The sequence below is a fragment of the Saccoglossus kowalevskii genome, chromosome 7 (assembly GCF_978046115.1).
Source record: "Saccoglossus kowalevskii chromosome 7, keSacKowa6.1, whole genome shotgun sequence".
NCBI lineage: Eukaryota > Metazoa > Hemichordata > Enteropneusta > Harrimaniidae > Saccoglossus > Saccoglossus kowalevskii.
Genome location: NC_140647.1, coordinates 13654341 through 13669257, shown reverse-complemented (window position 1 = coordinate 13669257; position 14917 = coordinate 13654341). Strand labels below are relative to the sequence as shown.

Genomic DNA, 14917 nt, shown 5'->3' with positions numbered 1-14917 from the left:
TTGTAGAATAATGTCCAATTTGTTTTCGACCGCGCAAACCCGTCGTTATTCGGTCGGAAATTAAGGGAATATGTGGTCGATTAAAAGGCGATAAAAGCGGAGGACTGGGCGATATGAGTACTGTTGCCGGTTTATAGCTTGACATGCGTCGCCAAATGGCGACATGATAGAAGGAATTGGGAGTATACGTGGAATTACAAAGACCATATTTAGTTTCCCAGTAAGTTGCGTTTATTTGGTAGTACCAAAACTACCAATATTTCAAACATGTTTCACACATGTTCAATATGTCATGACGTATAACCACACCTTGCACCACTCACGAAATAACACGCATAAATACACTTGACCATAATTTATGAACTATAACATTCTCATTTACTTACAGTCAGTCACAGGGAGTGATCTGTTGTATCTTGAAATCAATTATAGCAATATTATATATTCGTTGGTATTTTTATGATGCATAATTATACCCTTATTCCAACTAAACTACTTTAACATGCTTTTATATTAAGGACATTTAACGTGTTTTTTGTCCTTTCTTATCACGCTTTTTCTCCTCCATTCCCTTTTTCCATCTTTTTGCTGACCGTTTTGCTGACCCAACTGTCAACAAAGAAAAACATAATTATTATGCAAATTTAAATGGTTATAAGGGCTAGATTCACCTGTCAACAATTGATATTTTGATTGTCTCTTACCTCTAAATCCACAGTCCATACAGTCTGTTCCAAAGGTACACACACTATATTGGGAGTTTGCACCACCGTCATCACATTCGCCATCGTCGTTGTACACACAAGTAGTTTCACAAACTATGCAAAGAAATATACATTAATATTAATTTGGTCAAATTCATCTATATATGTGTTTGTTAAGCTAGGCTTATACCAAGCATGAATATCATAGCAGTAGTGACATAACAATAACACGAGTACTTGTATTACCATAATCGTATTCACTTTATTTATTACAACAGTAAATAAAACAATTCTAAACTAATGAAGATTTGCCACAAATCTCTGTGTTACTGAACATATATTGCAATTGAGTAAAAACAATAAAACCATATACACCATGGTAATATTATACACACTAAAACTCACCTATATCCGTTCTTTTTCCACAGTCAGTGCAGTCAGAACCATATACACATACACTGTACAAGGACCCAGCACCTCCGTCGTCACACTCGCCATCACCATTCCAATAACAATCGTCATTGCATTCTATACAAGAAAAAACAAATATAATTAATAGAATATAATTATTGTCGTATTTTTGAGATATTTGTAAACACATTAATAATCCTAGCAACCGGCACATGGAATGATATGTTTGTATGGGTTATAAAATTGTATATTTTTATGAATATTATGAATGAGTAATAATCATGTAACTATGACTTACGAGGATTAGGTCTTATTCCACAGTCTGCACAATCTGTGCCATAGTTACATACACTGTACTGAGATCCATCACCACCATCATCACATAAATCATCATCAGGGTAATGACAGGTGTCAGTACACAATCCGACTTGAATTAGGAAAACAAAAACACTCACCCATAAACTAATGGTTGTATATTGGAGTTTTTTTTTCAAAAAAAATATATCCAGAAAACTAGATTCGTCAATAGAAAAGTTATTATATTTGACTTGCGATGATTAAAATCATAATAATCTGTCCCTGTTTATATCATATCTTATATCAGTAATGCAATCTACATATAATAGAGTGAGCGATTGAAATGTAGTTGTACTCACATTCTGGACAATCGTACATTAATTTAGCTAACGTAACATCGGCATTAGTAAGACCGGCTCGGTTTCCCATTTTTGATTGATCGGCTGAGTTTATAGCATCGATTGTATTATCACCATTTACGCTGAAATACTAAAAGCGAACATTGGTTAAACGGACCATTAATAGTTATATATCTCGCCAATATCAATATAAAGCAGAATAAATATAAATACAAACTGGCTTAGTTTATAAATATTAATAAGATAACATAAATTGCGCGAATAGTGCGCATGCACCTATAATGCAACTAAAGAAATAAATGGCAAATATTTACCTTTTCTCCATAATGCATCACTGATCCTATATCGTATGGAACATTGTACGTGTTAGCAGTACCTGTACCGTATTTATTGAAGTTATGTTCTTTTCCCGGTTGAACATTATCCAAATGTACCGTAACATAATTGTCTCTATCAGGACGACTTTGCTCATGCCAGAATCCTATTGCATGACCAATTTCATGCGCTATTGTGCCCATCTAATTTAAGAGATAAATAAAATAAGAAACGAAACATCTTCTATTCATAGTGCGATTCTCATAATATTCCTTGAATCTTGGTTTAGACATTATCTTAATAACAACGTCGAGTTGTAATTTGCTGTACATTGTACACCGCGGGGTAAAAAATAATATGTATACAAAGTACAACAAAAATGTTACTCACTTGTTCACAGCCCCAGCCTATCGAAATATCTTGGGAGCCATCACCTTGACGTCCGACCCAAGACCAGCACCTAATACCATAACACATACAGTGATTTGTTACAATTAATTCTACATCAACCACCCATGCTACACAATTAATACAACTATAAACACCATACATTAATTATCTCAAGGTGAGATATACAAATTTAAACATTGTATTTATCATTTAAAATAGCAACATGATAGGCCAGTACTGATGAATCATGTGATGATTTAACAAAAACCAATTCATGTAGCAATGATGTTATGGGTACGAATGATTAAAAACTGGGTAAGTATTCAATTAAAGTGCATGGTTCTATTAAACGTAGTCTTACACCTTTTTAATTAATAGGTAAGATGTTGGACCTTACCCGCTATCTTTGATGAAGTTAATTCTTGCCGTGTGTCCTGCGGCTGCATTGTATGGCGGAAATGTCAAACAAGTGAGGCTCTCCCAGTGGGCAATAGCGCTTTGTATTACTGCCGTGTCACCTGAGCCTAAAAAATAAATAATTATTACAATGATTATCAACTGAATGCACACACACACACCACTGTGCTCTGGCAAAATACTTGTACAGGACCCTTACTTCCACTAGATATTGTATATGGCACAACGCCACCTGGCCAACGCTTTGAAAGATCAGCATGAGCTTTTCTAGTTGCTACTCCGTTTTGTTCTGCTGCTATTTCTTCTTCAATTATAGCCGTTTGTGCATCTGTTAACTTCATGTCGGACTCAAAGGTACCCGGACTCTCTTGCTCCTCAGGTGGTTCATCCTGAAACAATATTGATGCACGTAATGTATACAATAAATGTTAGATTACTACAGTAACAGGTGGATGGCAACGTATTTTAGTAATTTTTACTGACTGTAATTCTATTACTATTAAGGATTGGGATCAGACGAGCTTGTTGCAATCATGTAATTTACTCTTTTATTAAAGTATGGCGTATTTAGTGCGATATGAACATGTAAATGTACAGTTCTCGTTTCAGTAACTAATGTTGTTTCGATGTTGCCTTATCGCCGCAATTCTACGTTCAGCAGCTGTATCACCACTATAAAATATAACACACAAAAAAAGAGTCATTAGTTCCTTACCGAGTATATAACACATACAAACATCGCCAACACTACAAGTAAGGCATACACTGTTTGAAGCTTTGCCATTACGACCACTTTTTCAGACAGCTACGGAATCTGAATACAATCTGTCATAAATACAATAACCATAGAAGAAACAAATTAGGATGTTTTAGATCCGCAAACGTAGAAAATTACGGCATGAACAATCATGTTTTGTAATGCAGAATTATATTGTACGAGTGAAACATGCACAAACATTTATCAGAAAAACGTTCAATAATACTATACTTACATGTAGAGGTGGACCAACAACAGCAACTGGAAAATTGAGAGTTGGTTAGAATAAACACTTCATTTATAGAAGTCAGTACATATGCAGTGGGTGTGGTATTACAAAGCAGTATTCAATGCGCATGTGCTAATGCCCACACAATGACAATTTTATTTAAAATCAATGAAACAAAATGAAACTAATATGACCAAATCATTGGTAAAATAGTTTAATATGAAATTCGAGATTTATTGTTTTTCATCAATGAGTTGTAACAACTTCGTCAGGAGGGACTTTACTTCATGATTCAATTCAAAAGATGAAACCAATCTGTATGGTTTCTTTAACCCAGTCTACTATATTTGTTTCACAGATCCTAAATTTCATATTTTCATATTGGAGAAACCCTCACAAAATTGTGCTAGGCATTAAATAAATGTTTACAGAAACCTACCTAATCTAGATCCACGACATTTTTTATTTTGAAGTAGCTATATCTCTTGTACATAATACGCTTATAGCAGGTACACTTGATTTTGATAGGTAAGCGAGTAATGATATTGATACCGTTTCTAGAGAAGATGACATCACAGTAGTTTTTGAGCTTTGGTAGTAGACAATACAGTAGATAATATATCTTTGTATGGTGTAATTTGGTACCTAATACAAGCTCGGTAAGACATTCGATTCTTCTTTGATACGCATAATTATATAATTCATGAACGATTTGTTATGTGTTTGTACGCAGAGAATTGAGTAAATTTATGGTGTTCAAAAGTTAACACTGAAAATAAAATGCACACAATTGCAACAGCGTCTACTACGATCACATTAAATTGGTAAATCATACCAGTATGACTAGAGCATTGTTCTTTGTTCCCATTCAGGTCGGGCGTCAGTCAGGTCAGGTTAGTGTCTCTGCTATTCTGGCCGGGCATTTCATCAGTATCAGTATTGTTATAGTTTTAACACAACACACTGTAAACTGGCGCTTAGAAGCTGGAGCGATTTTCTGATCAGTTTAGGTAAATAATTTTTATTAACGTGCCCAGAGAGAGAATATATATGTTTCGTGGTGTCATGAAAACCTATGAAATTAATGATTGAACAATTATTAAAGAATGGAATCATTAATTCAACTATAAATCACTTCTTGTCACACATCACAAAATAAAGCCGTTTTCATATTTTCATTCACTCAATATAAATGGCGAATATGGTAGCTAATAGATAAATACGCTCACTTCACTTCTAATCAGGACGAGCATAAAAGGTTTTTGAATGAATATTACTTTTTGCTGTTTTGGGGATTATGGGGCCTTTAAAGCCAACTGATTTATTTAAATTAACTGCTCCATGGCAATCAATCCGTCACTCCATTCTTCGCAGCACGTACTTATATCTTAAGGCAATTCCAGGCAAATTTAAATATTTCAATTTTGAGCTCGTTAAAAACATACATACGATGAAAATTGGGAGATTACTTCTCACTGTATATAGCAAAAAACTATTACCAAACAGGTAACTTACTTATATAAAATAACAAAATAAAGTAGCTGGATGTGGTGTGGTGCCACATTACTCCAAACCCTCAAGAACGGTTAACAAGAATGACAATAATAACATGTAGAACAAAAAAAAACATTACCCAATTTTAAGATTTCCACACTTTTCAAAATAGAGGTTTGTTTTATTTTGCTTAGTTAAAATATAATGTTCAATTTGTTGTGTTTTATGTATGTTCATTTTAACTATGTTAATGGAGGGTAAACAGTTTTTTAACTTGCTAGTGTAAATTGTCCAGTTGATAATGATAATTAGATGATTCAATAGCTTAGAAAACAGAGTATCACCTAATAATATTTGTTCACATGTGAGAGCACCTGGGATTCTTAAATTTGTTCCATATTGATCACACAATGTAGTCCAAAGGCTTTTAACATATTCACAAATGACAAACAAGTGTAGTAGTGCCTCTTCAAAAATATGACAAAACGTACAAAGACCAGAGGCTGTAAGAGGAAGTCTCATGTGATGTAGCATGGAGTTTGTGTATGTGTTACTAGTATCTTCCACTGAACTACATGTAGTGTTGTCTCCATGGTGAAAGCAAATGGTAAAAAAAATATTTCTTCCGCAGTGCATATTTACTCTGCCATTTATTCAGTGATATTATATATGTAACTTTAAACAATTAAAAATAGACACAACAATATTCATATAAATTCTAATATATGACCTATAACATTTGCAGTATGTTTTCTATTTTAATTTGTATCACTGTATTGTTCCCACTACACACTGTAAATGCTTTTCACAAAACCAGACGATAAAAACTGTTTATTTCTATGTTCACGTCTTTATGACCAGCGTAAACAGTTGTACAGTGGCTCTCAGAAGCTAGAGCGATTTTCTGATCAGTTGTGGTAAATAATTTCTATTAATGTCGTGTGTAGAGAGACAATAGTCTGTGTTTTGTGGTGTACTTTTTTAAAATTATTTCCTATCAATATTATTTTCACTTTATACAAATAAAAAAAAAATCAGCCAGCAAGTGAACACATTTATTTAGTGACACCAGAGTTTCGTCGATTTCTACTGATCAACTTCTACTGATCAATTGGGATGATCTTACTCGAATTTTAATAATCAAAATAACACACGTCCGAGAGGAGACGTGCCGTAACGTGAAGTTTGATGTTTGGGAATCGTTTATGAGCGTCACTTTAAAGCAAACTCACATGACATATTTGCTCTGCCGTGTATTCAGTGATATTTACACGCTTAACTTAAACATTTAAACAAATGACACAACATTACTATTATCAATTCAAATATATGACATTTTTCAATAGCAGTGTTTTTCATATTTTATTTTTATTTTTATTACTGCTTTTATTGTTTATTTATTTTCCCACAACACACTGTAAAATGCCTTTCATAAAACCAGAGAATAAAATCTGTTTATTGCTATTTTAAACATATGTATGACCAGCATAAACAATATTATCAGTGCGCTTAGAACAGGAATGGATTTTATAATCATTTGTGGTGAATATTTTTTATTACTGACGTTTCCAGACAGAGATTAGTAATTTTGCATCGTGTTACAGAAACCCATAAAATTAATGTTTAACATGTCAATATGCAACGGAATCATTAATTTAACTATTTGAAATCAGTTCCTGTCACATATCACAAAATCAAACAGTATTATTTTTAGCCAATGGAAAATTATGTCCATATTGTCCAATTAACAAAGAGAATTATAATAGAAAATATTTCAGGAGAAACAAAATATTAGTCGTATATATCTCTAATTTTCGGATTATTGATGAAAAGCACATCCAATTGCTAAGGGAATTTCACTTATACAAATAAAGACATAAATCAGCAAGCAAAGAAACAGAATCATTTTGTGACGCCAGAGTTCGGTGGATTGGAACTGATCAATTTGGATGACGTTATCAAAAATGAAAGAACCATGCTGCAGCGCTTAACATGATTGTATGATTGTCTTTAAACTTTCTGTAAACGTTATGGTATTTCCCATTGTCTTCTAACGGATTCTGCAAGTTATCATAAATTTCTTGAGTAGCAGACGTGTACCTATGACTACACCAACCTAGAAACCAAGACTAGGTAGCATGTCAAATGACTTCATTTATACTCGTTATGGCATTTGCCAGTGTCGTCTAACGGATTCTGCAAGTTATCATACATTTCTTGAGTAGCAGACGTGTACCCATGACTACACCAACCTAGAAACCAAGACTATGTAGCATGTCAAATGACTTCATTTATACTCTCACAGTACGTGTTGTCTTGAAAAAACCCGAGACATTATTTAAACAAGATTGTATTTTATTTGTTGATATGCTGGAGCCATTCGACGAGACATGATTCCTATCGAAGTGAGAAGATTAGTTCCCTAGATGGCGTTATTACATACTCTCAAATGTCAGATTTTCTCTGGAACCTATAATGTGACGGAAATTTGCTACCTCCGCCAAGTGGATGTTGGTTGGTGAAGCCCTGTCTGATCCGGACGAGTCTAAGAAGTTTTTCAAGTTGAATAATCTAGTACTGTTTGCAGTGTTAGGGAGTATTGGATTTGTGAAGCCAATTGAGCTCCAGAACTTGGGAATGCAAATATTTGTTTGAATCTTTTGCTCCATGGGAAAATATCCATAAATTCATTCTAACTAAAGAAATACAATTATGAATTTTGGAACATTTTTTTTTTCAAATCAATAACATTTGTTATTTATACACAGCATTTTAAATTAAGCAGAGCGTTTGGAAAACATAAATTATTAAACTTTTCAGGATTAACCTTGGGATTGATTTAGTATGTTTACATCCAGATGAGCACCAAATTTTAACAGTATGCAGTCAGCATTGTCTACATATTAAACGGCATGATCACTTAGGGAAACGAGTGCCCACAAACATGTATCAATACCTTAAGGCAATTCAAGTCGAATTAAAATATTTCATTACTGAGTTTGTTACAGAACATACATGCGTATACGAATGGTAGATGGCTTATTACTGTATATAAAAAAAACGATTATAAAGCAGGTAACGTACTTACTTGGATTTAATAATCAAAATAACACACAATTTGTCTCAGAAATTCACGGCGTCCGAGAGGAGACGTGCCGTAACGTGAAGCCTGACGTTTAGGTATCGTTTATGAGCGTCGCATTAAGGTATAGATGCAGGTTTGTGGGCACTTGAGAGTGAATTTTAGTAAAGTTGTGTCATTTGTTTAATTGTTTAAGTTAAGCATGTAAATATCACTGAATAAACGGCAGAGCAAATATGTCCTGTGAGTTTGGTTTAAGGTATAGATGCAGGTTTGTGGGCACTAGGAGTGAATTTTCTTTTTTTTGCTTTTTATTACCCAAACAGTCTTGGCTATAGACTGTTAACATTTCGCAGCATCATGAATAGTGAAACATACTCGAAAGACGATTTTAAAATATAGAAAACAGTTACAAACATTCTCTCTTTTGAATGCTTAGCAAGATTTAGCAAGTCTGTACATAAATAATCAAAAAGAAACATGGAGACAAAAAGTAATGACGGGATCTCCATATTATGCACCATATTTTACTTTTTACAAAAAGATAATAGGTTTAAATTTGGAACTGTTACAGCCATTTTAATTATGAGCATTAGCAAACTTTTAACTGAGTGAATGGTTATGCAAATTAGCCATTATCTCCACTTGTGTTTTTCAGTTTACCATGTAAGTTCAAATCTAAATAGCTCGCACAATTTTTGATTATTTTGAGTGAAACTTTCACACAACGTTTATCAGTTGTTTATTAACTAAAGGACGTCCAGGCGTATATGTAATTTGTTTTGTTTTCATATTACAAAGTTGTCAAGCAGGATGCGTGCCGTATATTCAATCCCGGTCAGTATTTCATACTTCGAATGTCATTGTCCGAGAATGCAAAGCCCTAAAAATAAGCCCAGACGTCCTTTTGTTCGTAGAAACGTTGTCAAAATAGTGTGAAAATATCAAGACAAACTGACAAAAACTGTGGGAGCTAATTAATTTTTAATCTCTCTAACCAACCAGAAAACATGAACAAAGATAACGCCTGTTTTATGAAAGTGACGTTAATCATCCACAACAACGGCTATTGCATCACGACGACATGCCCAAATCCATCATACACCGACGCTTGCTGATGTTCAATCGTCAGATAAAAAAATTAAATAAAAATATTTACAATACCAGGGAAGCGGTGTCAAAACCTTGCGTGAAAACTGTCATGGCGTCGTGTTATCATTTCCACTTAGAGAGGGGCACAATGGATTACGTAAATCCGATGAGATATTCATACAGTTAGATAAACATAGCGATCGCCATTGGGTGGGTTAAGTCTAAATTTACCTTTCCTCAAACCTTTAAAAATATACTCTGTATGACGCAGTTTTTCACGATCTCCGGTGAAATGGTCCGTGCGAAGTTAGACGGCCAAGTTGAAATGGGCCGTACTATTTTGCTACACAACGGTTATTCGCAGTTTTTGTACTCAATCACTCAAACGCCGGTGAGAAAAAGTCGAAATGGAAGACAACTATTGTAAATCGAAACAGGTTTCATTCAACTAAGAGCAGACGAGACGGTTCGATACAAATTAAAACGAACCCTGACCTCTAGAAATACCTCAATCATAGAGTGCCTCAGTACCAGAGGTCGCCGAGCACGGCCGTACAACGTACTTTGCGACATCACTACAGATGCATGCTAGCTGACAAGGGGGTTTCCGATTAAGATAACCAAGATGGCATCGCAGAGTGCATGATTTTTCCGCGGTGTTTAAAAACAGCATCTCGTTGCCGATGTTTCTTTAATTTCCGGGGTACTTTTTATTTTTAATTAACCGAGCATTTTACGTTTGTGTATTTTTCCACTGAAAAGTTAGTTATCGATGACAGCACAGCAATGGTGTTTATCCATTGCATCGCAATGCTATCAGCACGGTGATTGTTCAGCGAAACGAAAAATGTATAATTAGTCAGTTTTATAATGCCTTCGAAGAAAAAAAAAATGCGTGAAAATAATAGTTAACAATACACCACTATAAGATGCCAGGCTAGAAGTTGTCGACATGTTGCGAGATAAGCGTGAACAAGTTCACTTATCATTTACAACTGTATGTTTTTTGTATTCCGCTTGCATGCTGGAAGCGTCTACGTCTTATCTGTTATTGTTTGTAGTTTGCGAGACTAGTTGATAGCGCTTGAGGTAAGTTAAACAGGGTCGCGGACAGGAAGTAACACATCGCTGCACCGTAACTAAGGCCAGCAACTCATTTACATATAACATCAACAGTGACTTCTCAATCAAAGAGCAACGTAAACACAATTTTGGGACTTTTAATCACATACGCGTGCCTCGGTTCACTATATTTTAAAATCGATTTTTGAGTATGTTCCAGCATTGACAATGCTCCGAAATTTTAACACTATCTAGCCAAGACTGTCTGGGTCAGAAAAAGCAAAAAAAAAAATTCACTCCTAGTGCCCACGAACCTGCATCTATACCTTAAACCAAACTCACAGGACATATTTGCTCTGCCGTTTATTCATTGATATTTACATGCTTAACTTAAACAATTAAACAAATGACACAACTTTACTATTATCAATTCAAATATATGACATTTTTCAATTGCAGTGTTTTTCATATTTTATTTTTATTGATGCTTTTATTGTTTATTTATTTTCCCACAACACACTGTAAAATTCCTTTCATAAAACCAGAGAGTAAAATCTGTTTATTGCTATTTTAAACATATGTATGACCAGCATAAACAATATTATCAGTGCGCTTAGAACAGGGATGGATTTTATAATCATTTGTGGTGAATATTTTTTATTACTGACGTTTCCAGACAGAGATTAGTAATTTTGCATCGTGTTACAGAAACCCATAAAATTCACGTTTGACATATCAATATGCAACGGAATCATTAATTTAACTATTTGAAATCAGTTCCTGTCACATATCACAAAATCAAACAGTATTATTTTTAGCCAATGGAAAATTGTGTCCACATTGTCCAATTAACAAAGAGAATTATAATAGAAAATATTTCAGGAGAAACAAAATATTAGTCGTATATATCTCTAATTTTCGGATTATTGATGAAAAGCACATCCAATTGCTAAGGGAATTTCACTTATACAAATAAAGACATAAATCAGCAAGCAAAGAAACAGAATCATTTTGTGACGCCAGGGCTCGGTGGATTGGAACTGATCAATTTGGATGAAGTTATCGAAAATGAAAGAACCATGCTGCCGCGCTTAACATGATTGTATGATTGTCTTTAAAACTTTCTATAAACGTTATGGCATTTCCCTGTGTCTTCTGACAGATTCTGCAAGTTATCATACATTTCTTGTGTAGCAGACGTGTACCCATGACTACACCAACCGAGAAACCAAGACTAGGTAGCATGTCAAATGAGCACCAAATTTTAACAGTATGCAGTCAGCATTGTCTACATATTAAACGGCATGAACACTGAGGGAAGCGAGTGTTCACAAACATGTATTAATACCTTAAGGCAATTCAAGTCGAATTAAAATATTTCATTACTGAGTTTGTTACAGAACATACATGCTTATACAAATGGTAGATGGCTTATTACTGTATATAACAAAAAAACAATTATAAAGCAGGTAACGTACTTACTTGGATTTAATAATCAAAATAACGCACGATTTTTCTCAGAAATTCACGGCGTCCGAGAGGAGACGTGCCGTAACGTGAAGCTTGATGCTTGGCTATCGTTTATGAGCGTCGCTTTAAACTAAACTCACAGGACATATTTGCTCTGCCGTTTATTCAGTGATATTTACATGCTTAAGGTAGCAGAATAGTTTTTTGGGCACTTTTCACATTTATTTTTGAAAATCACACGAATAGCTCCCTAAGGCATGCTACATACATTGGTGTTTTTATTTTATTGAAAAAAAAAATATCTTGTACAAGTATACTGATTTTTTTCTTGTGTGCAAACAAATGGCCAAGTTTTTGTTTATCCAGTGTACACCCAACTAGTGCATCTCATTAATATGCATGGTTTACAAACATAACTGAACTGAGGGTAAATAGTTTTAAGTTGAGCCACTTTCTTTATTTGCTATTTACAAACAGTTTACACACATCTGATAAGATGTGTGCACTGCTGCCTTTCTAGACAGGAAGTACAGCAAAGACAAAACAATCGCTTTTGAACAACAACTTTTGAATAAACAAAAAAGTACATGAATGTACCACTTCAATGTAATTATATGTTAACAGAATAAAAACTTACAATAAATTTCTGTAATATTTTTTCTTGGCTTTGTCATTGAAAGGTGTCTGACCACGGGGTTACTTTCCTAGTCCAGAAGTAATGCAGTTACATTGGAGGAGGGGCTCCCTTTTACAAAATATGGTTGCAAACAATAACATACGGTCATTAGTGGTGGCTATGCATTGCAAGAAAATTCTGGTAACAGGCCACAAACTACATGTAAAGGTTGATCAATGATAAGAATATGCTTGGACCTGGTTTATATAATCCATTTTTCAGAGGAGTTTTCACCAAGTAGGCATACTTGCATGCTTAGGTTTTTCTAAATTCGTAAATTATGTTACATGTAATAAATCTGTCTGATAAATACTTGGTTGTTTTATCTAATGTGCTCATGCGAACAAAATGCACGGCAACGAAATAGTAGCGTGCCCCCCCCCCCCCGAGCCGACGTCTTGACATCGGATAGTGGGCCAGTGTTTCACGCAAGGCAAGGGTTGACTTTTTCGTACGACTTCGGTAAAAAATAAAAGTATCATCTAAAATCTAGGTAGTTTTTATAGATGATAACAGTGAGTCCGGTTACAATTAAATTTTGAAGAGATTCATCTACAAGTATAAGACCGGAGGTTACTGCGACGGTAAAACTCTGTTTTGCGGGATTTGATTTTTAATAGCACAGGAAATGCTACATGCCGGCATACATCACTGGGTCACATTTTACAATTATTCTATTCACACCAATTAAAAAACAGGGCAGCTTCCTTCATTAATGTGCAAAATATGCAAAGAAGGAGAGGGTTGTCAGTAATTCTTTAGTTTAGTTGTCATTCACTAATTATGGACGAGATAGTAAGCACGCGAAAATTTCCAAGAAAAAGAAAGCGAGGAAGAAAGAAGAAAAACGTCAAAAGAATGATCACTCCTGTCAAAAAAGAAAGAGACGATGCTGGGTTCGTACAGAACGGATTTCCCCGTCGAAACCAGTGTCAGCCATGAAGTGGGCGAAGAAAGTTTTACCGTGACACTGAGAGTCCTGTTCAAAACGTTCGAGAGATGTCTGTATCTCGCAGGAAAATATTGTTACCTTCCGACGTAGAAGAAGAAAGTGAGAGTGAATGTCACGGCCGATCGTTTGAAGACGGCGAGGCGTCACGGTCTAGGCAGTCAGTTTGAATTTCTTTGAACGCAAGAAGATTGTATTCGATCGCAACTGAGCCAGCCTAGCTTCCCGTCATCCCGAAAGAAGGGGTCAGTTTTCGAAATAAATAGAAAGGCTGCCATTGGAATGCGAGCGACTGGAAAGGAACGGCGCGCTCTGGTGAAACTGTCAAGCTATTAGGGGTTACCTCAACCAGTAACGGGTACACCCTTTCGCCAGTATGTACGAGCTGCCTCCAGGAGACTTCGAAACTTGTGGCATCATGCTTGAACTAATAAGTTTACAAACACAACGGCCCAAAAATCAATACACTGTATTTGCAAACACTTCAACTGCCAAGTGTAGTGTCTGTATTGTTTGTTACTCGCAAACAGAACCACCCACTTTGCATAATCCAAGCTTTAATGAATGACGTCACCGTTCGTTATCAGCACAGACCGTCACAAAACTCCTTAGCGTGAAAGAAAACGGCAAAAAAACAAAGATTTTCGAGGATATAAATGTCGGTTCATGATTTTTCCCGAAAACAACTTTCAAAGCATTTCATTTACAATTAGCCCATGTAAATTTTGCTCCTAAAACGGGAGTTAACGTTGATTGAAGTTTGAAATCATAAAAGTGCCGATTTCTCGGTGTTCGGTTTTTGGCAATTACCGTTGACCTAATTTTAAATGGCGTTTCAGTGAATAGCGCTACGATGTCGCCGTTTAACTTTTCCTACTCTTGGATATGTTGGCTTCATATCCGTATTTGCATATTTGCAAAATTCTATTGCGTTTTTTCACAAACCTCGTGCAAACCACCGGTATACTCTAACTTTAACACCTAAAAACGTGCTTGAAATTTGTGATTTTCGGAAAGAAAAAAAAACTTAATGCAAAAAATAGAAATACGGATTTAAACTTCATGACCTTTGCTTCAAAACAGTGTAAAGTTTTTGATCGCATGAATGACTGTGGAGATGACAATTAAAATTTTATTCACGTTAGTTAAATTATCAGCCCCGCTGATTTTCAGAATCACGTGACGCTAAAACAAACACAATGTTCACAAAATA

General features: G+C 35.0%; 1 protein-coding gene across 1 annotated transcript; it reads right to left on the bottom strand.

Moving 5' to 3' along the window:
• Positions 1–340: 340 nt before the first annotated feature.
• LOC102808347 (protein SpAN-like) lies at positions 341–3999 on the bottom strand. The gene is made up of 11 exons (XM_085501126.1): positions 3886–3999; positions 3609–3718; positions 3093–3282; positions 2874–3000; positions 2477–2546; positions 2086–2289; positions 1772–1901; positions 1414–1542; positions 1110–1232; positions 705–818; positions 341–609 (listed from the first exon to the last, which is right to left on the bottom strand). Exons 2-11 carry the CDS (start codon positions 3675–3677, stop codon positions 524–526), a joined length of 1242 nt encoding a protein of 413 aa, XP_085357252.1. The 5' UTR covers positions 3678–3718; positions 3886–3999; the 3' UTR covers positions 341–523.
• Positions 4000–14917: the final 10918 nt, after the last annotated feature.

Coding starts and splice junctions, on each gene's coding strand:
- LOC102808347 (XM_085501126.1), bottom strand. CDS start 3,677: ATGGCAAAGCTTCAAACAGTGTATGCCTTACTTGTAGTGTTGGCGATG. Junction 1,233..1,413: donor TGGAATAAGACCTAATCCTC/GTAAGTCATAGT, acceptor TTTCTTGTATAG/AATGCAATGACGATTGTTAT. Junction 610..704: donor TATGGACTGTGGATTTAGAG/GTAAGAGACAAT, acceptor CTTTGTTGACAG/TTGGGTCAGCAAAACGGTCA.